Below are 24,850 nucleotides of genomic sequence, written 5' to 3' on the forward strand. Positions count from 1 at the left end.
TTTTTGTTAAATTATCGCTCAATTATTGATAAGGAATATGGTTTGCATCTGTTTCAAGAATGCAAACTAACAGGTGGTTGTACATTTTGTTATGTCTGGAATTTGTACAACTCTAGCTACAGCAATATGTGCATAACGACGGGAGACTATAGTATTCTGTATATTCTTATCTCTTCACCTTATATGTCACGGTACAACTTGTATTGAATTTAAGTCAATACATAGAAATAATGTTGTTGAATGGTTACTTTGCTGTGTGTGTAGGTATGCAAAATATGTGAGGGATTAAGGTGTCTTGGGAAAACTAAAATTCTAAATTGAAATGTAGCTTGATTTCTTTGGAAAGGATAGGTTTGTGCATAGTCTGCAAAGGTGCCTGCTAGGGTACGGCAATGAGGGAAATATGAAGCTTGCAAACAATGGCCATCCTGGTAAAATCTGTGGGGCTTGGCTGTCACTTGGACAGCTATGTCCTGTTTTGTGTTGACAGAGTGTTGCTCTATGAATGAAGATGTGTGCTGACACAGTCTCCTGTATGAATAAAGCTGCAAACAGGGGTTATATTATTGGTTACATTATTGTTACCATGTATTTTGGTTTTCAATGTATTGCAGTCAGTATGTTACAGAGTTCCTGAGATTTTCTGTGTTATCGGAGCAGTAGACGATAATAGGCAATACAAATGCTAGAGAGGTGTAAATTCTTCCCTCTAATCAGCTCTTCTCACTGAGCTCTGCAGTGCATACTTTCAGCTCCCCATCCCATGTTTTCTGAAAGCACAGTTTTATAAATTCTGAACTTTGAATGGTTGTAGAGAAGACAATACCTCAGATAAACAGGTACAACTTATGTAGAGGGATTTTTTTCACCTCTGTGTATCACCTGAGGTCAGTCACATGAGTACACTGATCACATTTTTGTAAATATTTTGTTATATTTTTTCATGTGACAACACTGAAGACATTTCACTTTGCTACAATGTAAAGTAGTGAGTGTACAGCTTGTATTACAGTGTAAATTTGCTGTCCCCTCAAAATAACTTACCACACAGCCATTAATGTCTATACCACTGGCAAGAAAAGTGAGTACAGCCCTAAGTGAAAATTTTCAAATTGGGCCCAAAGTGTCATTATATTGTGTGGCCACCATTATTTTCCAGCACTGCCTTAACCCTCTTGGGCATGGAGTTTCCCAGAGCTTCACAGGTTGCCACTGCAGTCCTCTTACACTCCTCCATGATGACATCACAGAGTTGGTGGATGTTAGAGACCTTGCACTCCTCCACTTTCCATTTGAGGATGCCCCACAGATGCTCAATAGGGTTTAGGTCTGGAGACATGCTTGGCCAGTCCATCACCTTTACCCTCGGCTTCTTTAGCAAGGCAGTGGAGGTGTGTTTGGGGTCGTTATCATCTACTGCCCTGCGGCCCAGTCTCCGAAGGGAGGGGGATCGTGCTCTGCTTCAGTATGTCACAGTACATGTTGCCATTCATGGTTCCCTAAATGAACTGTAGCTCCCCAGTGCTGGCAGCACTAACGCAGCCCGAGACCATGACACTCCCGTCACCATGCTTGACTGTAGGCAAGGCACACTTGTCTCTGTACTCCTCAACTGGTTGCCACCACACACGCTTGACACCATCTGAACCAAATAAGTGTATCTTGATCTCATCAGACCACAGGAAATGGTTCCAGTAATCCATGTCCTTAGTCTGCTTGTCTTCAGCAAACTGTTTGCAGGCTTTTTTTGTACATCATCTTTAAAAGAGGCCTTCTTCTGGGATGACAGCCATGCAGACCAATTTGATGCAGTGTGCGGCATATGTATATGGCCTATATCTGAGCACTGACAGGCTGACCCCCCACCCCTTAAACCTCTGCAGCAATGCTGGCAGCACTCATACGTCTATTTTCCAAAGACAAACTCTGAATATGACGCTGAGCACATGCACTCAACTTTTTTGGTCGACCATGGCAAGGCCTGTTCTGAGTGGGACCTGTCCTGTTAAACCGCTCTCTGGTCTTGGCCACTGTGCTTTAGCTCAGTTTCAGGGTCTTGGCAATCTTCTTATAGCCTAGGCCATCTTTATGTAGAGCAACATTTTTTATGCAGAGCAATTCTTTTTTTCAGAGAGTTATTTGCCATGAGGTGCCATGTTAAACATCCAGTGACTAGTATGACAGAGTAAGAGCGATACCACCAAATTTAACACACCTTCTCCCCATTCACACCTAAGACCTTGTAACACTAGCGAGTCCCATGACACCAGGGAAAGGAAAATGGCTAATTGAGCCCAATTTGGAAATATTTACCTAGGGGTGTACTCACTTTTGTTTAGACATTAATGGCTGTGTGTTGAGTTATTTTGAGGAGACAGCAAATTTACACTGTTATACAAGCTGTACAAATGTGGGGGGTGTACTCACTTTTGTGAGATACGGTGTGTGTGTGTATATATATATATATATAAATAAATAAAATCAAGGTTTTACAACCACAATAACCTTATTTAGTTCTCATTAATTGTGTTCTCTTCTTTACTATTTATTTTTATTTTTATTATACAGGATTTATATAGCGTCAATAGTTTGCACATCACTTTACAAAGTTAGGGCAAACAGTACACTTACAATACAATTCAATACAATACAGGAGGAATCAGAGGGCCCTGCTGGTTAGAGCTTACAATCTAAAAGGGAGGGTCAAGTGATACAAAAGGTAAAAACTGAGGGGGATGAGCTGATGGAGAAAATCAAAGTACAGTTGTTAGGTGGAGGCAGGAAAGTCTTCTCTGAAGAGAAAGTTTTCAGGGATCACTTAAAAGCGGAAAGAGTTGGAAATAGTCGGACAGATTGGGGTAGGGAATGTCAAAGAATGGGAGAGGCTCGGGAGAAGTCCTGGAGGTAATCATAGGAGGAGGTGACGAGGAAGATAGATAGCAGGAGCTCTTGGGAGGAATGAAAAGGATGATTTGGTTAGTATTTTCAGACTAGGTTAGTGATGTAGCTGGTTGTCAAGTTGTGGATATTAACAAGTTATTGTTCGTATTTTGAATTTCATTAATTGGATGAGTGACAGCCAATAGAGGGATGGCAGAGTGGGGTAGCAGACACTGAGCAATTTGTAAGGTGGATAAGTCTGGCAGCAATTTAAAAATAAGCCAATAAGAAGGGAGTTGCAGTAGTCAAGGTAAGAGATAACCAGGGAGTGAACTGGGAGCTTTGCGGTTTCATTGGTTAGGAAGGGACGTATTTTGTAGATGTTGCAGAGGTTAAGGTGTCAGGCTTTGGAAACTGATTGGATCTGGGGTCGCAAGGAGAGTTCAGAGTCCAGGACAACACATAGCACCCAAGCATGCAGGGATTGGTTAACCTCCCTGGCGGTATTCCAGAGTCTGGCTCGGGGTGGTATTTCATTACCAAAAGCGGTAACCCCGAGCCAGACTCTGGATCGCCTCGCAGCAGCCACAGGCATAGTTTACTTACCTTGTCCCTGGATCCTGCGATGCCGTCGCGCTGTGTGATCGAGCCGTGTCTCCTCGCTCGATTCACAGTGTCCCTGTGTACCGCCAAGCTCTGTTCCCTGCGACGTTACGACGCAGGTGGGCAGAGAACGGCGCCAAATTCAAAAAAGTTAATAAACACAATACATACCGTATACTGTATTTACAGATTACAGTACTGTATGTAAACAATACATACCCCCTTTGTCCCTAGTGGTCTGCCCAGTGTCCTGCATGTACTTTTATATAATAAAAACTGTTATTTCTGCCTGCAAACTGTAGATTGTCCATAGCACCCAAAAAGTGTCCCTTTATGTCAAAAGTGGTTTTAGACCAGCTAGAAAACAGCGATAATAAATTATAATCACTTGCAGAATTGAGCGAAAGCGATTTGTGGGGAAATTTGTCAGTAATGACAGCGACAATTCTGCAACTGAGCAGATTTCTCTGATTTTGAGTTGATTACATTATTGAATAATTTTTATTATAATTATATTATTATTTGTTATAATTACTTATTATATTATAATTTATGATTTTGTTTTTCAAACTTTTTCATAACCGAGATGTCTACTAGACTCTTGTTTGGACAGATTTAAGTGAGTTATTCCTAAGAATTACAGGCCTACAATGTAAAACGCCAAGTTTCCTTGCAAAATAAAGGTACCGCTTTCAGCACCTAAAATCTGAAATAATCATACCGCCAGGGAGGTTAATGATTGTGCCATTGCTCTTGACAGAGAAGTCAGGGGAAGGGTCAAGTGGGGGATGGAATATTATGAGATCAGTTTTGGACAGGTTGAGTTTGAGGAAGTAGTGTGACATCCAGACAGATATGTCTGTTAGTAATTTAATGTTACATGAGGACACTGATGGAGTGAGCTGTGGGGGTGGAGAGATAGATTTTGGTGTCATCAGCATAACAATTATATTGAAAGCCATTGGAGACTATCAGCTAACCCAGGGAGGATGTGTAGAGTAGACTGAGAATAGGAGAGGTCCAAGAGGTCTATTTTGTTTTGCTTGCCTTTGTAGTCGCCAATTTATTAAAGTCCATATTTGATTTTAAATAACTTTACTGTGCTCAGAAGGATAATTCTGGTGCCTTTCTAAAACTGACCAAACTGCATAGAGCTTTTTTATTCAGTTAGCTGTTTTTAGCGAGTACAAATCTGGTCCAAAATCACTTCAGTTCACTTCCCTTCACTGCCCTTCACACTTAAGGCTGCATTCACACATGAGTGTATCATTTTCAGGTGTTAGGGCGTTTTTCGGGTATTTTTTCAAGCATGTCTGCACTGTTTTGCACTGTCTGTACAGGTCGAAAGGTCACCAATGTAAAAAGCAGAAAAACCCCTGTAATCTTCCTAAAAATAACCTAATTTCCTTTTTTGAGCTTCAGGCATTTTGCTTCAGGCAACAGAATGCTCAGATGTGAACAGGGACAATTTAAATTAATGGGATTTCGCTTTTTGGGTGTTTTGGAACTTTTGAGATGAGCGTTTTACGAGCTGAAAATGCTCAGGTGTGAATGGGCCCTTAATAAGTCTGACCCTCATCTCTTCCTGTTTGGTAATCAGGTTTCAAACTACATAAACACCTGAGTTTATTTTAACCACTTGCTTTGGAACTATATTCTTTTTACTTTCTGGATGATTGCAATTTTTAGGGTTATTTGTATTCCTAAAACAAAGCAAATTAGTTTAAAGAGAATGGAAACGTGCATCTAGAGAATTTCAATGAAGAAGCAATGTCATTTGTCACGTCAACAGTGCAAGATTCTATTGAAAAGACATTGAATGGGATGATTTAGGTCAAGCGCATATTGTGGGATCATTACCTGTATTTCTTATGTGGATTTTTTATACCGCCTTGAGTCATAAACATGTGACAAAGTGTATGATCAATGCTTACTTATTTGAATGCAAAAGAGAGTCAAGCTTTGTATTATGCACAAGCAATGCATTCAAATACATGATTCATTTAGAAAACCATCCTGAAAGACTATAGCAGAAACCATTGTGATGCATTTACCATTTGAGGATTAACTCAAAATTCCACCTGTAATGAGTCCTATACCTCCATTATAGGCAGACCTACATTGTGCTATATAATATAATTTAAACATGTGGCAGCACAGTGGCTTAATGCAGTGGTTCTCAACCTGGGGGTCGGTCGAATTACTATTTGCCAGGGGTCACCGAATCCTGGGATGTTCCTGAAGCCCATCAAGGCTGTCCCTGGAGCCTGTGGCCATCCAGCTGGGCTGTTCCTGGAGCCCGCAGCCGCCCACTCAGCCTCTTCACAGCCGCCCATTCAGTTCATGGCATGGCTGGGGGGGAGCAGAGACTAGAGGTCAGCTGACTGGTGAAGAATGTGAAGTGGGAGGGGCTGGCGGAGACCCTATCTCCTGATTTTGACATAGGTGTCACTGCTGCGAGACACCACAGAGCCAGAGACACATTGAGTAACACTTCCTGTGATTATAGTTGCCATTAATAGTGCCTACTGCAGTTCTCAGATCAGCAGATGACCTTGATCAAGAGCACCTAAGTTGGCTGATCAGAACTCTCCTCCCAGCACTGCCACTCATCCCATTCCCCCCTCCCCCCACCAAGGAGTAAGAGAAGGAATAAAAAGAGAATACATGGAAGGGAAAGGAAAAGAGGGGGAGGAACAAAGAAAAAGAGAAAGAATATGAGAACAAGAAAGAAGGCTAGAGAGGTGGATGGGGGAAAAAACAAGAATCTAGGAGAGAGATAGATAAAAGGGAAAGAAAGGAGAACAAAGAGTGGTACATCCTAAATTGTACCATCAGGGGCATTAATACTGTATTGGTGGAAGGGACTCAGGTAGCGCTAAAATGTCCGTGGGTTAGGGGTGCAAATTACTTGTCTTGCCTTGGGTGTTGGCAACCCACGCTACGGATTTTTTTTTGTTAGGGGTCCCCACAACTTGGGAAATTTTATCAAGGGGTCACAGGACTAGAAAGGTTGAGAACCACTGGCTTAATGGTTAGCAATACTGTCTTGCAGCATTAGGGTCTTTGGCTTGAATTTCAATCAGAACACTTCCTTCATGGAGTGTGTATGTTCTCCTTGTGCCTGTGTGAGTTTCCTACAATACTCCAAAGACATGCTGGTAGTTAATTGGCCCTAATATATGTATGTGTTCATATGGGATAGATTAGATTGTAAACTACTTGTGTGAAGGGACTGATGTGAATGCACAATATGTGCTAAACTGTTGGTGCTATATAAATGCCTATAATAAAAATAGCTAGATTGTATTTGTGTAACAATAACTCATTTTAACTGCTTGTTATCAGTCTTATTAAATGCATATACATGGATCACCAATTTGGATAGGATCAATTTATGACAGTAATATAATGAGGAGGATTTACTAAGGGAGTTAAGCCTAGTACACACTGCTAGCTTTTTTTCATTCAACCCAGCGGGCTGAACAAAAAATAAATGACAGCTCAGGTTGATGCCGCTGTACTAACAATCTGATGTTACTACAGCAATCTCCCCTGCTGTTGTATTGTGTTCTGACAGGGGACGCCCCCCCGCCCCCACCCCTGACAGAACACTCTGGTCAGCAGACCGGGAGCTGGGTGGCGGACTTTTTTCGGTCATGCCCCTTCAACAGAAGCTAGCCGAATGGCTGAATGGCATATGCCCCCCAAAATTCAGCCCATATGTATGGGGCTTTAGGCATCTAATTAAGGGATATGTAAATATTCAGTTATCCAATCATGTCAAAACAAATACTTGTTGCCTTTGTATATCCTATCATGTTCAGATGTTTTTCACATCCTTGTATAATTGAAGTGAATATTTACACAATTTTTAGTTAGAAATTCTCAGCTCCTTTGGTAAATCAGCCTTTATCTATGGGTAGCATAAGTTTCCACTTATTGATCTAGAGCAGGGGTGCCCAACAAGTGGCCCACGGAGCCCTCTGATGTGGCCCGTGACCTCGCTCTGGGATGGTGGGTTGGCAAGCCCAGATTTTGGGTTGCTGACCCACCATCCCAGAGCAAGAGTGCTGTGAGTGAAGCTGGCGGGTTGAGGAAGCAAGTGGCTGCGGAGCAGAGCCGCATAAGCCGTTGCTTCCTGTAAAGCGACAACTCCTGTCACAGGCGGTTTGATACCAAATGCTCTCTACCTGTGACAGCAACAGCCGCTGTAAACCACAGCGTGTCAGTGTAAAAGTATCCTTAGGCTGCTTTTGACACGATCCGTCTGACCCAATCAGACCCTCCATTCACCTCTATTGAACCACAGATGCAAACGGACTTGTGGCCATTTACACCCACCTACCGCCAATCCGATGTGCTAAAAAAAACAGAAGGGCGGATCTGTCCCCTTCCATCTGGGCAGATCTGATCGGAGGGCCCAAAGAGTAGAGCGGGCTGTGTCTGTGTCAGCTCTACATATGCAGAGTGGACTTGGATCTGTAATCCGCCCGCTCCGCTCATTATGGCCCGTGACTGGTTACCAAGTCGCTTAAGTGGCCCTCGCTCTTCAAAAGGTTGGGCACCCCTGATCTAGAGTGAAAAACTCTACAGGCTGAGTTGGATGTTTGTGGCCAAGTGTTTCTGTTCTTGTGATAAGGCAACTGCTAAGAGTGTCTTCTAAGTGCTTAGATATGAACATGCAAATATATGCATTTATCATACCTGGATTGTTGAGTCCCATGCAAACAACCTCTACTATGCAAGGTCAGGTTAGGAGTGTCATAGAAAATAAATGAACTTATTTAGCCATTTACTGTATATTTTACTGGGCAATAAGGTAGAGATGACAAATAAAACAAGTATTTTTGTTAAACCATATGTAAAGGAAATGTTTACTTATATACTTTCCATCTCCAATCAGACTGATGAAGACTGTAAAGAAGAAGCTTGTGATCAACATAAAAAACAGGAAGAACATAATGCGGTAAGATATAGATCAAGTAAATAAGGCTTTGTACATTCTGCTTAGACAGTGCTTAAAGCACATAGTCAAGTAATAACCATTCTATATTTCAGATAATTGCACATATGTCTATAAACATTTTAAAAAGCATTGATATACTGTATAATGCTAAGGAAATTTTGCATTAATGTTATGCATTTATAGAAATACATTTATTGTTTTATCTTTATCTCACTGATTATATAAATGTTATGACTTGCATTTAGAACATTAATCTTAGCCTTTGGCAGAAGACCTACTCAGAATAATCATTGCCTTATAGATACATCGCTAAATACATTTTTCAGCAGTATTTTGTATTTTTTTAAGTTAAAGTTCCTGCCAGCTGAATAGCAGCTTAACCGCTTGCTGACCGGCGCACGACGATATACGTCGGCAGAATGGCATGGCTGCACTAAGGGACATACCTATACGTCCCTTTTAAATCGCGGCATGGTGGGCATAGTGGGTGCGTGCTCCATGAGCGTGCCCACGGGGTCCCGCGGACACGATGTCTGCCGAGTCCCAGATTGTGTAACGGATCAGCAGAACGGGGAGATGTCTATATAAACAAGGCATTTCCCTGTTCTGCCTAGCAACATGACAGAGATCTACTGCTCCCTGTCATTGGGAGCAGTGATCTCTGTCATATTCTAGTGAGAACAATCCCCCACAGTTAGAATCACTCCCTAGGACACACTTAACCCCTTGATCACCCCCTAGTTTTTAACCCCTTCCCTGCCAGTGTCATTTACACAGTAATCAGTACATTTTTATAGCACTGATCACTGTATAAATGATATAAATGACAATGGTTCCAAAATAGTGTCAAAAGTGTCCGATGTGTCCGCCATAATGTCGCAGTCACGATAAAAATGGCAGATCACCGCCATTACTAATAAAAAAATAATAATAATAAAAATGCCATAAAACTATCCCCTATTTTGTAGACGCTATAACTTTTGCGCAAACCAATCAATACGCAATTTTTTTGGTCAAAAATATGTAGAAGAATACATATCGACCTAAACTGAGGGAAAAAAAATAGTATTTTTTGGGGATATTTATTAAAGTAAAAAGTATTGTTTTTTTTTTTTCAAAATCGTCGCTCTTTTTTTGTTTATAGCGCAAAAACCGCAGAGGTGATCAAATACCACCAAAAGATAGCTCTATTTGTGGGGGGGGGGATATCAATTTTGTTTGGGTGCCACGTCACACGACCGCGCAATTGTCAGTTAAAGTGACGCAATGCCGAATCGCAAAAAGTGCTCTGGTCAGGAAGGGGGTAAATTCTTCCGAGGCTGAAGTGGTTAATAAAATGTTTCTCACTGCACTGGGATCTAACATCAAACAATACTCCCAGATGTGTGTTCCCCCTACCTCTGCCAGAAGAAATTGACATTATTAAGGAGCACAGTCATGTAGTTGTTTTGGTTCGTTGTTTCACAAGCTTACATAGGTAAATGGTATTTAGAGCTGCAGAAAGGTAAAAACAATGAATGTAGCAGACATAAGTCACTTGAGTATGAGAAAGGACTTTTGTATTAGGTTTATTAGGCAATGATGAATTTTATATAGAAAATAAAAAGTGACTTAACCACTTAACAACCGCTGGCCGTAAATTAACGGCATGGGCTTTGTGCAGTGATATCTGAATGATGCCTGCACACCATAGGAACGATCTGCACACCATAGGAACGATCATAACGGCTGTGAAAGGGGACGTCCCCCCCCCTCCCGCCGCCCTCCGGTGCTTCTACCGACACACCTGTGCGATTGGTGAGTCAGTGACAGGATCCGCCGACCCCGGTTCTTGAACATAGAGATTTCCGGCAGACCAGATGGTTGCCGGAGTCTCTATGATCGTCGGAGGCCGGGCGCAATATTATGACATCACACCCGGCCTCTGCATTAAAAAAAAACGGTGCCACCTCGGCTGGGAAGCCAGGATCTTTATTTTTTATTTTTTTAGGCTTCCCAGCCTAGAGGTGAGATGTGGGGCCTTATTGACCCCATATCTCACTGTAACGAGGACCTGTCATGTTATATTCCTATTACAAGGGATGTTTACATTCCTTGTAATAGGAAGGCAAGTGATCAAAGTGAATTTAAAGTGTCAAAATAAAGAAATTTTAGTAAAATGAACAATAATTTTTTTTTTAAAGTGCCCCTTTCCCCGTGTGCTCACACGCAGAAGCGAACGCATACAAAAGTCCCGCCCACATATAAAAACGGTGTTCAAACCACACATGTGAGGTGTCGCCACGAACGTTAGAGTGAGAGCAATAAAATATATGAAAGGAGGTCTGCGCAATCCTTCACGCTGACGTGATAAGTGAAAAAAATAATAATAGAAAAAATCAAACACAAAATGTGCAGTACAAAAGAGCTCAGCAGCTCAAAACATATATAGTGTAATGTCCTGTGCAAACCAGTAGTGGTTAAGAGAGCAATGCTCAAAGCATATAAAGTACATATATGAAGTGCAAAAAAATATTATTCAAATCAAAAAACATCCAAAAAAAATCTGCAAAAAGAGTCCCAGTGATAAGCTGCCAAATTGGGATAATTATAAAGCTGAACTTCCACTAGATGAAATATAGGCAGATGGTTGACAGATGGATAAGCAAATCTCTCACTAGGCTCACAGAACTCTTACCTCAAGGCTAAATATATAGGGCATCAAAGAGATCCGTTATGTCAGTCATCTGCTAGAAGCCACAGTGATCTTCCCTCTTATCCGCATCTATTGGAGCGTCTCCTCGGCCAATCCTTATTAGTGCTCAGAGCGGGGGGGAGAAAGAGAACAAAGAAGCCTCCAATGGTGTAGTACAGTAAGACTCAGGGGGGAGTTTATTAGAAAAACCTGCGCTTACATAATTAGCATAAAACTGTGCAGTGTTAAAAACAATGAGCGGCGTCCTCGGCGCCTGCTTACGTCACTCCAGGTGTACGTCCGTCTAATCCCTACGCGTTACGATGATAACAGATGAAGACACGTGACCCCGTGTCATAACGCGTATGGATTGGACGGACGTACACCTGGAGTGACGTAAGCAGGAGCCGAGGACGCCGCTCGTTGTTTTTAACACTGCACAGTTTTATGCTATTTATGTAAGCGCAGGTTTTTCTAATAAACTCCCCCCTGAGTCTTACTGTACTACACTATTGGAGGCTTCTTTGTTTGGGGGTTCTATGTCATTTTCTAGCAACAAAAATTATGATTTTTACATGTAGGAGCATAGTGTCAGAATTGGCCTGGTTGTCAAGTGGTTAAGGTAAAATAAATAAAATAATAATCACCATAACATACCAATTTTTTTTGCATGATGAAAAAGTCAAAAGAAGGACAATGGACCAGTAACCAATACTGCCTGAAGGCTGTCTACAGCTGATCTTTTTCCCATCATTCACTTACCATGCCTTGTCCTACGCTGTGTCTTTGTGTGGTCAAAGCCATTTTGGTAGAAGCAAGGCTTTACTTTACTTCATGTTGTTGAAGTTGGGCTTTGATGACTATCAGAAGAGGGGCATAAATCATAGAACCAGGGAGGGAATGAATCTGAAGCAGGGAGATCCTTGTATTGCTGGTCCTTAATTACAGCTCTCTCTGAGGAACTTTAAGCAGCACAAGAAGAGACATAGCCGAATTATAATTAACAGTCAGGCCTTGTACTCACGACCGGATCTGTGCGCTGGAAACTGTCTGCCCGACAGTTTCCGGCGTACAAGGCTGATTTGTGTTTTGTTCCGCTGGCGTGTACACACCAGCGGACCAAATTCCCGTCGTACCGGAACGCGTGCACGTAAACTACGTACGACGTCACTATAAAGGGGAAGACCAAAGTTAATGGCGCCGCCCTCTGTTCCTCTTTTGCTAGTTACGTGTTTGCTCGTGTTAGTGAAGGTTTGGTTAGAGCTGATTCGCGCTTCTCGGTCTCCAGGCTTTGACAGCGTGTATTCACGGGTTCAGTGCGTGTGCTTGCGGTAACGTAGTTGTCATTCGGCTATAGGCAAGCAGGTTGTTTCTGCTTTAGCAGTTGCATCCTGTGCGCTCGTATCTGTTTGTCGCGCGTTTGTCGCAGGTAGTGCTGGATTTGCGAGTGCTTTCTGTTTCAGTGTGTTCTTGACTGACCAGCCGGCCGGTTTGAAGCCATGATGGAGCAGCAGCGTCAATTTTCGCGAGTTGGTGCTGTTTATGGGATGGCTGCTGGATATGTTCATTTGTCCAGTACTTTGGCCAGAAACAGGGGGCGGAGGCGTTTCTGGACCAAGAATTGGTTGCGCCAGCGTGACCAGTTCTCACATATGCCTCTGCTTAGGGAACTCCAGGAGAATAATCCTAATGACTTTAGGAATTTTCTCCGCATGACGGACCCCGTATTCAACCGTCTGCTGGATCTTCTGTCCCCCTATATCACGAGGCAGGACACTGTGATGCGCCAAGCCATCACGGCCGAGCAGAGGCTTATTGCCACGTTGCGGTACCTGGCGACTGGGAGGAGCCTGCAGGACCTCAAGTTCTCGACAGGCATCTCTCCGCAGGCGCTTGGGGTCATCATACCGGACACGTGTGCTGCCATCATCAAAGTTATGCATGAGGAGTATATTAAGGTAAGTTTCCTGGCTCTAATAATGTGGCCAACTAACTTTATTTTTATTTTCCCAGATATGCTGTGTGTTTAACTAACGTTAGCTTTTCTCCCTATGCATGTTGATATCAGCTTTACATGTTTTATTCTTGGCCTACCTGCATATTTGTCCCTTACCCAATATTAACCTGTCCAGCATGCTATCCTAGGGACAAACCCACCTTGCCATTTTTTCAAACAGGACTTTTTGGGGTTTTCCCCCCCCCCCCCCCCCCTTCAAACTTTTATTGTCCCCATCAGAGGGCTGTGGAGTCTCTTAATGAAGTGGCCCTATATATTTCATTTTCCAAATTCTCCATGCACATTTTTCTAATGCAATTTTAATACTGTGAACTGTCACAAGGATGCTTGTAGGATGTATTTGTTACAAAGTACTAAATCTCTAATTTTGTTTGTCCCCACAGCTACCCTCCACACCACAGGAATGGCAGTCTGTGGCTTCCCAATTTGCCCAGCGGTGTGATTTTCCAAACTGCGGTGGAGCAATAGATGGGAAACACGTCCGCATTGTGCCCCCACCCCGCTCGGGGTCCTACTATTATAATTACAAGGGTTATCATAGTATTGTGTTGATGGCGGTGGTGTCGGCACAGTATGAGTTTCTATATGTGGACGTGGGGAAGAATGGCCGGATGTCTGATGGGGGAGTGTTCGCACGGACTGATTTCTATGATCGTCTCCAAGCTGGTGGTCTGGCATTGCCACCAGATGAAGATAATGTGGAAGGACTTCCGTTTGTGTTCCTAGCGGACGAGGCTTTCGGGCTTGGTCCTCACCTCATGCGGCCTTTTCCCCAGAGGACCCTCACCTCAGAGAGGAGTGTGTTTAATTTTCGGTTGGCCAGGGCTCGGAGGGTAGTCGAGAATGCCTTTGGGATACTCACCAACCGGTTCCGCCTGTTCAGGACATCGATACATCTGGCGGAATATAAATTGGACACCGTTGTATTTGCCTGCTGCATTTTGCACAACTTTTTACGCAGGCACTCCCAGACGTACCTACCCGACATCGGTTCTGAGGCAAGACTACCCTCAGATCCCCTTCCCGGGCTGGACACTGGTCGCGCTGGCTTGGCCCCCCAATCAGCTTGTGAGGTACGCGACAAATATGTTGAGTACTTCATGGGTCGGGGGGCCATTGCTATGCCAGATCATATTTCTTTCTAATTCGGCCCCCAAAGAAAGGAATATTCTAAAAAATAATAAATAATTAGACCATTGGACTTTATACAGTTGTTTGTCATTAATGCTTTTTCTCTTTTTCTGTCTTCCTGGTTCTCTAACTAACTTCTTCAATTGTAATGCATAATTGATTTCTCCACTTTTAGTAACTAACCACATTTTGCACAGTATTCACTCATCTACAAACAGGGTATTGAGTCTAGAAATAAGAAGCAACTCCATTTGTAAATGTTGAGGTCAATTTTTTTTTATTTTTGCTTGTTCATGACCCCAAAAAAATTTTTTGATTTTTTTCATTACTCCCTGCTTTTGTACTTAGGAGTCTTCAAAATTTTTTTAAAAATTTTTTTTTTTTTCAGGTAATTCAACCAAAAATATTATGCAGATTATACATTTATTAACAAGTTCACTTTTTTTTTCCTCAAATATAGTTAGATTTATTGTTTACATATATATATATATATATAGATTATATTTGGTGGGGTGTTTACCGCCTTAAATTTATTTTTGGCCATATTTTTTAGGCACAAAAAACAATAATTTTGTAACCATTTTTCTTGTTTTTGGTGTGTTTTTCTAAAACAAAATTTTTGGGTGAGAATTTGGAGTCAAATCTCTACTTCACTAAATTCAGTGATTAGAGAGATTTATAATTCTATATATATATTGAAAATAATTTTTGGCGTTGTTTATTCTTTATGGTCTAAACTTTATAGTATCCCAAAATGTTCAACATGGTCAAAAAGTAACAAAATCAAATTCAAAAAATATAAAAACTCACAACAGCAGTCAGTCATGGTGTGCTTTCACACTGGAACACGCCAAAATTGGAAGATACACACATTCAGTGCAAACTCGCCAAATGTCATTGGTTCAACAGACAAATGGCCACATGTGCTATCTGACATCATGGGTGATCAATGTCTGTGTTTTGTGGGAGCAAACCCTTCCTCTCAACTACTTGAGGATGGAGGAGGGGGTTGGACCCACAAAGCACAGACATTAGATATTCTGTGATGGCAGATAGCACATGTTGGCACACTGTGTGTGTATCTTCAAATTTTGGCGTATTCATTATTCAAACTGTTAAAATGTTTGTGGGGGCGGGGGATGGGCGGGGGGTGTTTCAGTCTTTGACACGGCCCATCATGTCAATAATGTTCTTAAAATTTGCTTCGATTACCATCATTCTTTGCCGCATATTGTCCATTTCCGTGCTGCATTCCAAAAGGACATTTGTTACATTCTGTTCCATGAGAAACATCCTTTCACGCATATTGTGCATTTCAGTGCTGCACTCCATTACCTGCTGAATAATTATAGCAGCACTTGCACGTGAAAATCTTGGCACACCATCCTCCTCCCCTAAACCAACAAAAAAAAAATGGCATTTACAATATTATTTTTCAATGAGGCCTATCTACATATGTTTTTTGGAATCAAGCTAGGGTGACACTGACCTGATGGGCTTCTCCTTTCCACCTCTTCGACATCTTCTATCACTCCTCCTTCTTCCACCACCTCCCCATCATCTTCAATCACTCCTCCTTCTTCCACCACTTCCCCATCATCTTGGACTCCTCCTTCATCCATCAATCCACCTTCTTTCAATTCGCCAAATTGTTCTTCCGCCACTTGCCCTTCATCTGCTATGACTTCTAAGTCCAAAATTACTTCTTCCTCCTCTCTTCCTTCCTCCTTTCTTCCTTCCTCCTCTCCTTCCACATCCTCCTCTCCTTCCACATCCTCCTCTCCTTCCACATCCTCCTCTCCTTCCACATCCTCTTCTCCTTCCACATCCTCCTCCTCCTCCACATGTTGAGATGGCAGATTTTGGCCTTGTCTGGCCCTCTCTGCCTCCTCCAAATGCTGGCGACTTCTTTCCCCTGAAATAAACCAAAAAAAATGTAGACTCATCAGCACACAGATATTGGAGAGCATAAATCGCACACATTGCTTAGAAGATGCTTTCATTTAGTTACTTTTATCTTTCACCAAACCTACATTTTGCAATTACTTCTATATGGCAAGCTCTGATCCTGCCCCTTTTTAGCAAAGTGACACACATGGATGTCCCCCCTAAACTGTATTTCTGGGATACCCTACCAAAACCCATTTTTGATTTGGGGAGACACAGGTGCTCTGCATTGCAGATGTGAAAACATCTGCTTTATTACCACTGTTTTTAGAATGAATCCTGTTTGCCTTTCCCATTCTCCTTCTTTTTTTTTATAGAACTAGCTTTTACACAATGTTTACAAACAAAGTTTTTGGCCAGTGAGCCATGTCCAGGTGTGTTGTTCCTGGAATAACCGAGCCTTTCTGATAAACTATGTGATGTTACGTTGTTTACTAAGAACACTGTTTGTAAATATGTAGTTATTTATGTTCTAAAAAATAAATAACAACATGTCTTTAAAATTACAAGCAGGCCAAGGAGGCAGATGGTGAAATATACATGGCAACACATTATTGCAGACAATCACCACCCCCCCCCCCCCAAACCCAATATATATTTACTTACTTTTACGCAGAATTTTAAGTATTTTCTTCATCTGATGTGGCTCCCTCAATTTTAAGTCTGACCATCGTTTCCTCAGCTGTTCCTTGGACCTGGTGATCCCAAACATCCTCTGCATTCTCCTCGCCACCTTGTCCATAATATGTGCCTTTCGGCGGTTAGGGGTCTTGTATGGCCCTAATTCACCATCATAGTCCTTTTTTCGCATGATGTAAACTAACTCCACCATTTCCTGGAACCGCATATTAGTGGCTTTATATCTTCTTTTCCTTGATCGGGACGTCCCTGCCTCTGTCCCTTCACTTGTGGCATGAGAGCATCGTGCCCGCTCGTGTGACATCGCCATCTTTCCTTTCCCACAGAGATTATGGGCGTGGAAAAGATGAATTCTTACGCCATGGGCGGAGAAGAGGGCGGCGTTTAATACATACGCGGAGTGTAGAGAATGCAAACAACGTGTTTACGTCCGTTACGCGGAGAATCTTCGAGCGCATCCAGAACATACACAGTTAACGCCATATTTCCTAAAATCATTGATTAGGGGCCTCGCAAAGGTGACGAGGGCGGGGTTTCATAAATACGCGGAGTGTTAAAAAGGTTTACGCCGTGATTACGCATCTTACGCGGTAATTAGGCGAGCGTGAGAAACGAGGAGCGAGAGACAGGAAGGTAAGGAATTTAAAAATGTGATCAGCAGAGGCCTTGAAAATGTAGACACATGGGATGGGGGTTTGGGCTGTTGGTTGCACCCTTTTTAAGCTATTCTGTCTATGGGGTACCACAATGTTATTTTGGTATCCAAATGCTTTTGGACACCTCACAAAATAGAGATGTGAACAATGCTGTACCTCATTGACAAGTTTTTGAATGGTGTATTCAGATCAGGCAAAGTATTGTTCAAGTGTTGGTTGTACAGAGGTCATTAGGAAGTGTCTTTTATGTCATCCATTGTCAGGGGTATGAGATTTACACATGAAAGAGTGCCTAGATGAAAACTGACATTTGTAAGCATTGTTTAATTTAATATATTTAAAATATTTACTGCAATGTGAACAATGGCTCTGCATCTAGCAAATCAATGTTTGGTACAAGCAATGCGGCCGAGCTGCCAATCATTGTTTAAACAAGAGAGACTGTGTTTGGAATTAGATATAGGTAATAAATTTGAAGACACATATTAGATCAAGGTCAACGCTGATCCTTTTGAATATTTATTTTTCTGTGGTTTATGTTTTTGTAATCTAGACTCAAAAAGAAATATAATTTTTCAAAAATTGCAATGGACCTCCTACAAAGCAAGGAATCTATAGAGGCCTTACTTCAAAAATACCAGGACACGCCCATCCTGTGGAATTCAAAACACTCGTTATATTGCAATAAAGAGGTACGAGCGGCAGCACTAGAAGAGCTAGCAAATTATATGCAAACTTGGGTGCCAGGATGCACTGCCAACATGGTGAAGGATAAACTTGCCAACCTCAGAAGCACATACAGGAGAGCATACAAAGCTAATAAAATCAAAAAATCGGGAGCAGCAGCAAGACAAGCAAAGGAACCCAAACTGTGGTATTATAAACAGATGGCTTTTTTGCGGGACGAAATGGAAGGCAGGAAAACGATGTCCAGTCTTTCTTCCAACCTTTCCTCCATGCTACCTTCCAGCGGACATTCCCCAGATGACCACAGCCCTGCAGAGTCGGAGGAAGAGGGCCTGGCTGACAGAGATGCAGATCTGCCACCCTTCGATGAGGAGGTATAGTAGTTTCCTCTATATTTATGGCCTAAATAATTCTTGGTGGATTAATGATTAGATATTGAAAAAAAAAAACCAAGCTGGAAAAAAACAAACAAAAAGGTGTACAGACAAATAGGTGTCAGGGATGACAACTGCAGGGGTCAGAAGTAGAGTGTATTCAAGTAATAATGAACAGAAAATACTGAACGAAAAACATGAAAATGAGTGTGGTTTTATTTAGCGAAATTGTAAAAAAATTCCTTTTTTTTACACACAGGAAGAAGAGATCAGCCAGGAGGTGGCAGATCCTCAGGTGTCTGTCAGCCAGGAGGAGGCCGGGGTCAGTGGCAGCCAGGAGGAGGCCGGGGTCAGTGGCAGCCAGGAGGAGGCCGGGGTCAGTGGCAGCCAGGAGGAGGCCGGGGTCAGTGGCAGCCAGGAGGAGGCTGGGCCCAGTGGCCTGCAGCAGGTCCACCCGGCCAGGAGAACCACCACCAGCCAGTCTTCTCCCCCCCAGGTGAGGCCATCAGGCCGAAGGAGGCAGTTGAGGCCTGTGGAGGAGGCAAGCCTCCGCATGATCCAGGAGGCAAGCGCCATCATGAGGGCCCCCCTCAACCCCACAGAGGCCTTCAGTGCCTCATTGGCCCATGATTTAAATGAAGGGGAGGAGGACCAGAGAAGACTGGCAAAGGCCCTGATGAACCAGGTACTTTGGTGGATGCAGAGGGGCCTGCTGACCCCAGACACTGGGCTATGTGACCCGGCCCGGCTTGCGGAACACCATCCTCCTGCTGCCACATCAACCCCACCTGCAAGACCCCGTGTTCGATCCGCTGGAAGGCTGCCTGGAGGGAAGGCTGGAAAGAGGAGGAAACGTTGATTTTCTGCCTTCCATTTCCTTCCACATAAAGGACATCTTGTTTGTACTACCACAGTTTGGGTTCCTTTGTTTGTGTGCTGCTGCTTAATATTTTTGTGTTTGGCTCCTGAGGCTTGGAAGTTTATCCTTCACCATGTTGGAAATGCAAGTTTGCATATAGTTTGCTATCTATTCTAGTGCTGCCGTTCTTTTTATTTTTTTGTGATGACATTTGCCAGAATAAAAGGCCTTTTGCTTTCATTTGAAAACATGTCTATTGTTTGATATACTGTGGGGATTATTAGGCAGCAAACCTTTAATAAATATACAATGGGTAATTTACAAAGGACACACTCCTTGGGGGGGGGGGGGGACATTTGGTGTGCCAACATGGTTTAATATTCTCTAATGAAACACCAAAAAAAAAAAAAAATAAATTAAAAATACATGTAAAAAAAAAATAGTTTAAATGGTGACATAACTAGAAACAAAAAAAGAAATTAAAAAAATGCACATTCCTTTACAAAAATGAATACTCTAAATTATGGAGGACCACCAACCAAAACACACGTCTGGCATAGAAAACATTATTAAAGGATTACATCACAAGCAAGAAATGTGACATTTCAGTATGGGACAACTCTATTGAAATTGCATCAGCAAGAGAACGGGGTTATTCTAGCAAGAGAAGAATTAATAAAACGAGGCTTTAAAATGTGGTTTAGTGCGCCTTTTTAAGACATTGTTCTCTTGCTAGAATAAAAGGTTTCTAATGACGAATGTGCCATATCCCAAAGAAACGCGAGTTTTACCTGAACGAGCGCTCCCGTCTCCTCATTTGGACTGAGCATGCGCGGGGTTTTTGTACGCTGCTTTTGTGTACAGACGACCGAACATGTCTGACGGACACGATTCCAGCAGACTGTTTTAAAGCAAGACCAGGAAACAGTTGTTCGTTGGAAAACGGTCTGGCCGACGATTGTTTGCTGGAATTCTGTACGTTACTGCCTACACACGAACGAACATGTCCGCTGAAACTGGTCCGCGGACCAGTTTCAGCAGACATGTTTGGTCGTGAGTACGAGGCCTCAGAGGCACAGTGTCTTAGATTATCTCACACTGCGGATACACAGCTAAGAAGCTGTAGCCATATGGGTACCTAGGCACAATCACATATCAGGGGTAGGGTGAACACGTGTCCCGGATTTCCCGAAATGCATATGACAGGACATAGGAGGTTTGTTAATAATACAACAGTTTTATCAACAGATAAAAAGCAATATGCAGTCATATTCAGTATATCCACTCACATTTCTGTCACATCAGTTCACAAGCTCAAATGGTCGCTGTGTAGCCACGCCCCGACACTGCTTTTTAATTTGGCTTTTTTTGTGAGTGTAACCATTGTAGATGTGTATGTGGTGTTTTATTAAAATTGCCTTGCAATATTACACTATCGTGCACTTCTCTTTGTCATTCATGTGGAGCCAATCTAATCACTTTTGGTGAAAACGGAGTTCTGCGATTTTGGTTTGGAAAATCCTAATTTTGAATTGGAGAATCTTAATTTATGCATTTTTGCCAAAACACGAGAGTGTGAGGCAAATCGTTCTGGTGAGTGACCATTTTGATGGGTGGAGGATTCACTGATCACTTCTGGTGTGGTGGAAGATTTTGAAGATTACAAGATTATTTACCATTTATGAACTTTGTTACTTCATCACTTTTATTTATTCACGGGTTTACCTATTTAGTTTATGGACTTTAATATTTATTTATCACTGAATTTATATTGTATGTGTGAGTTTATCATACACTTTAGCGCTGTTTCGTATATATATATTTTTGAAGTTTAATCACATTGTTTCAATTATTATATACACATTGTTTTTCACATATTCAGTATATGTTCAAAGATAAAAAAAGTTGTCTCCATAGCTCCAGGATGTAGACAAGAAGCAGTCTCAGTACAGCCTGGTATTCAGCCGATGATTTGTTAAATCCACAGCCATTACTGGCACGCTGAATCCTGCACTGTCAGTGGGGATAATGGGCCTGATTCACAGAAAACTCCGGCGGTGTAACGTATCGTCTTTACGTTACACCGCCGCAAGTTTTCAGCGTAAGTGCCTGATTCACAAAGCACTTACCTGTAAACTTGCGGCGGTGTAACGTAAAGACGTCCGGCGCAAGCCCGCCTAATTCAAATGGGTCATGTACCATTTAAATTAGGCGCGCTCCCGCGCCGAACGTTCTGCGCATGCTCCGTTAGTAAATTTCCCGACGTGCTTTGCGCGAAATTACGGCGCCCCGACGTGTTTGTGAATGGCGACGTGCGTAACGTACTTACGCTGGAAAAAAAAAGTTTAAAATTCGACGCGGGAACGACGGCCATACTTTAACATGGGCTGTGTAAAGTTAAGGCATGAAAAAACATGACTAACTTTGCGACGGGAAAAAAAGACTTGCGACGACGTAACGAATGCGCGTACCTTCGTGGATCGCCGTAAAACCTAATTTGCATACCCGACGCTGGAAAACGACGCAAACTCCACCCAGCGGCGGCCGAAGTATTGCATCCTAAGAACCGACGGTGTAAGTCAATTACACCTGTCGGATCTTAGGGCTATCTATGCGGAACTGATTCTATGAATCAGCCGCATAGATACACTCAGAGATACGACGGTGTATCGGGAGATACGCCGTCGTATCTCTTCTGTGAATCTGGCCCAATGTGTGCAGCCATAGGATGCATATGGGGAGAGTGTGGGCTGTTAGGTGATGCAATTTAGAGCAAACTGCCCCTTCTCTAGATGGTAAGCAGGTTTGAAAGTACTGGGCCAGGAGGACTACAAGGACCAGGGTTGTGCAAACATAATGAAATAATTCTGCATCTGGCAATGAGTTTAGGTAAAAATAGGATATCCATCAAAAAAAGAACACAACCAAAATGTGTTGTTCATTAAAAAGAGAAACTTCAATGCACATCCGATGTTGCCAATAAAAGGCCTGGGTGTGACACAACTTACCGTAGTACCCTGAGAGGCACCGCCTGTCACCACACAGCTGTGTGGACACATGAATCAAATGTCACTTTTGACACCTCAAATAAAGTTTAAGAAATAAAAAAAGTAAACACTGTAATGTGCTGAAATGTGCATTATAGCGGCACTGACAGCTACCTGCCCTCCAAAAAAGAGTATTTATCATGCAGGCAATGTGAACGAGTCCTCTGTTGCCATTAACTAGACTTGTTATCAGTCATCTGCTGGCATAAGCCAGTCCCTAAGCAGTTTGGAAAAACATAAAAGCATAAAAGTAAATAAGGTCAGGAAACATGCAATTCCATAAACACAGTAAACACAGTCTATATTCACAAATTAGTGTGTATAACCTTTTAATGGTCCATGAAAGTAAAGTGACCAATACTAACAGAGCAATAATTATAAAGAATGATTAACATGCAGCTCCAATCATTTAGTATGTTGCGATTGCAATTCAGAATTTATGACAGCTATGGCAAAGTTGGAAAGTACACTCGTTTTAGCCTGATTAGGCTTTTATATAACTTTCCAATTGCCAGATTAGATCAGAAAGCCCTGTGACTGCAGCCAATCCTTCTATTCTTCATAAACTCTTCCCTGAAAAGCACTTTATTTTAGATGTCATTCTACCTTCACACTGGCATTGGGTGAAGCAGTGACATGGGTAATGCCTTCCTGAATGGTTAAGGGTGCACACAATCAAATCGTGATACGGGTTTGATAACCAAAGTGAGAATGCCTTGGCTTCAGAATCTATGGCTAGGAAAGGTTTTCTGAAGTCTATTAATACTATTAATGGAAAAAATTTAAATATTGCGCTGACCTCTCGTGCGTATGTATTAGCTGCCAAAACAACAAAAAAGACTGATTTTGGAAACAAATTATGTATATAAGTGTAGCGCTTCGACTGTGGTTGGAGAAGGTAGTAAAACTATATACTCCCACAGTAATAATCTGTGACACCCTGTGAAAGGAACGCTAAAATATTCCTGCTATTTTGCGGCAAAGCTGTACCGCAGAAAATCGCAGTAAAAATATATAATGCAAAGACAAGTGTCACCTCTATATGTCTCTCATGTCTCTGGAACTGGCAGCAGAGGAGGTCTTATCCGGACCAAATTTTTTCCATTTAACTTTGGGCATCAATCGATTGTTGTACGGCTTGAAGAGAGCATGGAATACAACAGTGATCCACCAAGGAAGAATTCAGGAGATCTACCGGGACTCCAGTTGAAGCATCGTTTTGATATTCACGCCTGTAAGATCCACCGCTGCAGGGCGAGTTGGATCCACTCTGTCTGGTAAGAGTACCCATCTTTCCTCTCCCCCTCTGGATGGTGAAGGCACTCCCGGGTGTTTGTTTCAACATATACAGTTTCCATTTCATATTGAGAGACTGTTGAAATACTTATAGTTACTATAAGTTCTACATTTTGGATCTTGGCAGATATCCAATAATTTCTATTTGTGGACTAACACATTATTTATGAACATTGGATGGTGTTTTGTTTTCATCAGTTTTTTGAGGAGTACTCACATTGGGTTCACATTGTTTACATTGTGGATGTTTTCACATTATTGTGGTTTATACAGGACCTGAGTCCCCTAAGACCTGTATCTCTTTACACCAATTTGTGATTTATGCAAATATTTATTTTGGCCCGGATTCACAAAGCACTTGCGCCGACGTATCTCAAGATACGCCGACATAAGTACAAATGTGCGCCGTCGTATCTATGCGCCGACCCACATACTAAGATACGCCTAAAAATAGGCTTCCTACGACCGACGTAACTTGCCTACGCCGTCGTATCGTGGGCGCATATTTACGCTGGGCGCATTTGCCGCTCCCATTGATTTTCTATGCACATATGCAAATGAGGGAGATACGCCGATTCACGAACGTACTTGCGCCCGGCGCATAATATACGCGGTTTGCGTAAGTCGTACATCCGGCGTAAAGTTATTCCCCGTATATGAGGCGCAACCCATGCAAAGGTATGGACCAGGGAACACAAGCCGTCGTATTTTACGTCATTTACTTGGACGGGAATATGACTAGGCGTAGGTTACGTTCACGCCGTAGGCAGTGATCCGTCGTATCTTAGGCAGTTGTTCCGACGTGATTCTGAGCATGCGCAGAAGGATGCGTCCACATCCCGGCGCATGCGCAGTTGGCGATTCGTATCTGTCTGTCGCTCGGCCCATCATTTGCATGGGGTCACGCCTCATTAGCAAGGCTCACGCCCACTTCCACTTACGCTGACTTACGACTTGGAAACCCAGCGCAGATTTGGCAGCACTGGCTTTGTGAATCCAGTGCTTGCCTCTATGCGCTGCGTCGGCGTAGCGTAAAGAAGATACGCTACGGCGACATAAATATGCGCCACT

The 24,850-nt window shown here is 42.6% G+C and overlaps 1 protein-coding gene across 1 annotated transcript in view; it reads left to right on the forward strand.

Annotated features, from left to right (window-relative positions):
- Window positions 1-24,850, forward strand: part of SLC13A1 (solute carrier family 13 member 1) — a 106,553-nt gene that overhangs the window by 35,647 nt on the left and 46,056 nt on the right. The window contains exon 7 of the mRNA XM_040343716.1: window positions 8,390-8,452. Coding sequence (XP_040199650.1) covers window positions 8,390-8,452 — 63 coding nt within the window. The remainder of the gene's footprint in view (window positions 1-8,389; window positions 8,453-24,850) is intronic.

The sequence above is a fragment of the Rana temporaria genome, chromosome 3 (assembly GCF_905171775.1).
Source record: "Rana temporaria chromosome 3, aRanTem1.1, whole genome shotgun sequence".
Taxonomy (NCBI): Eukaryota; Metazoa; Chordata; class Amphibia; order Anura; family Ranidae; genus Rana; species Rana temporaria.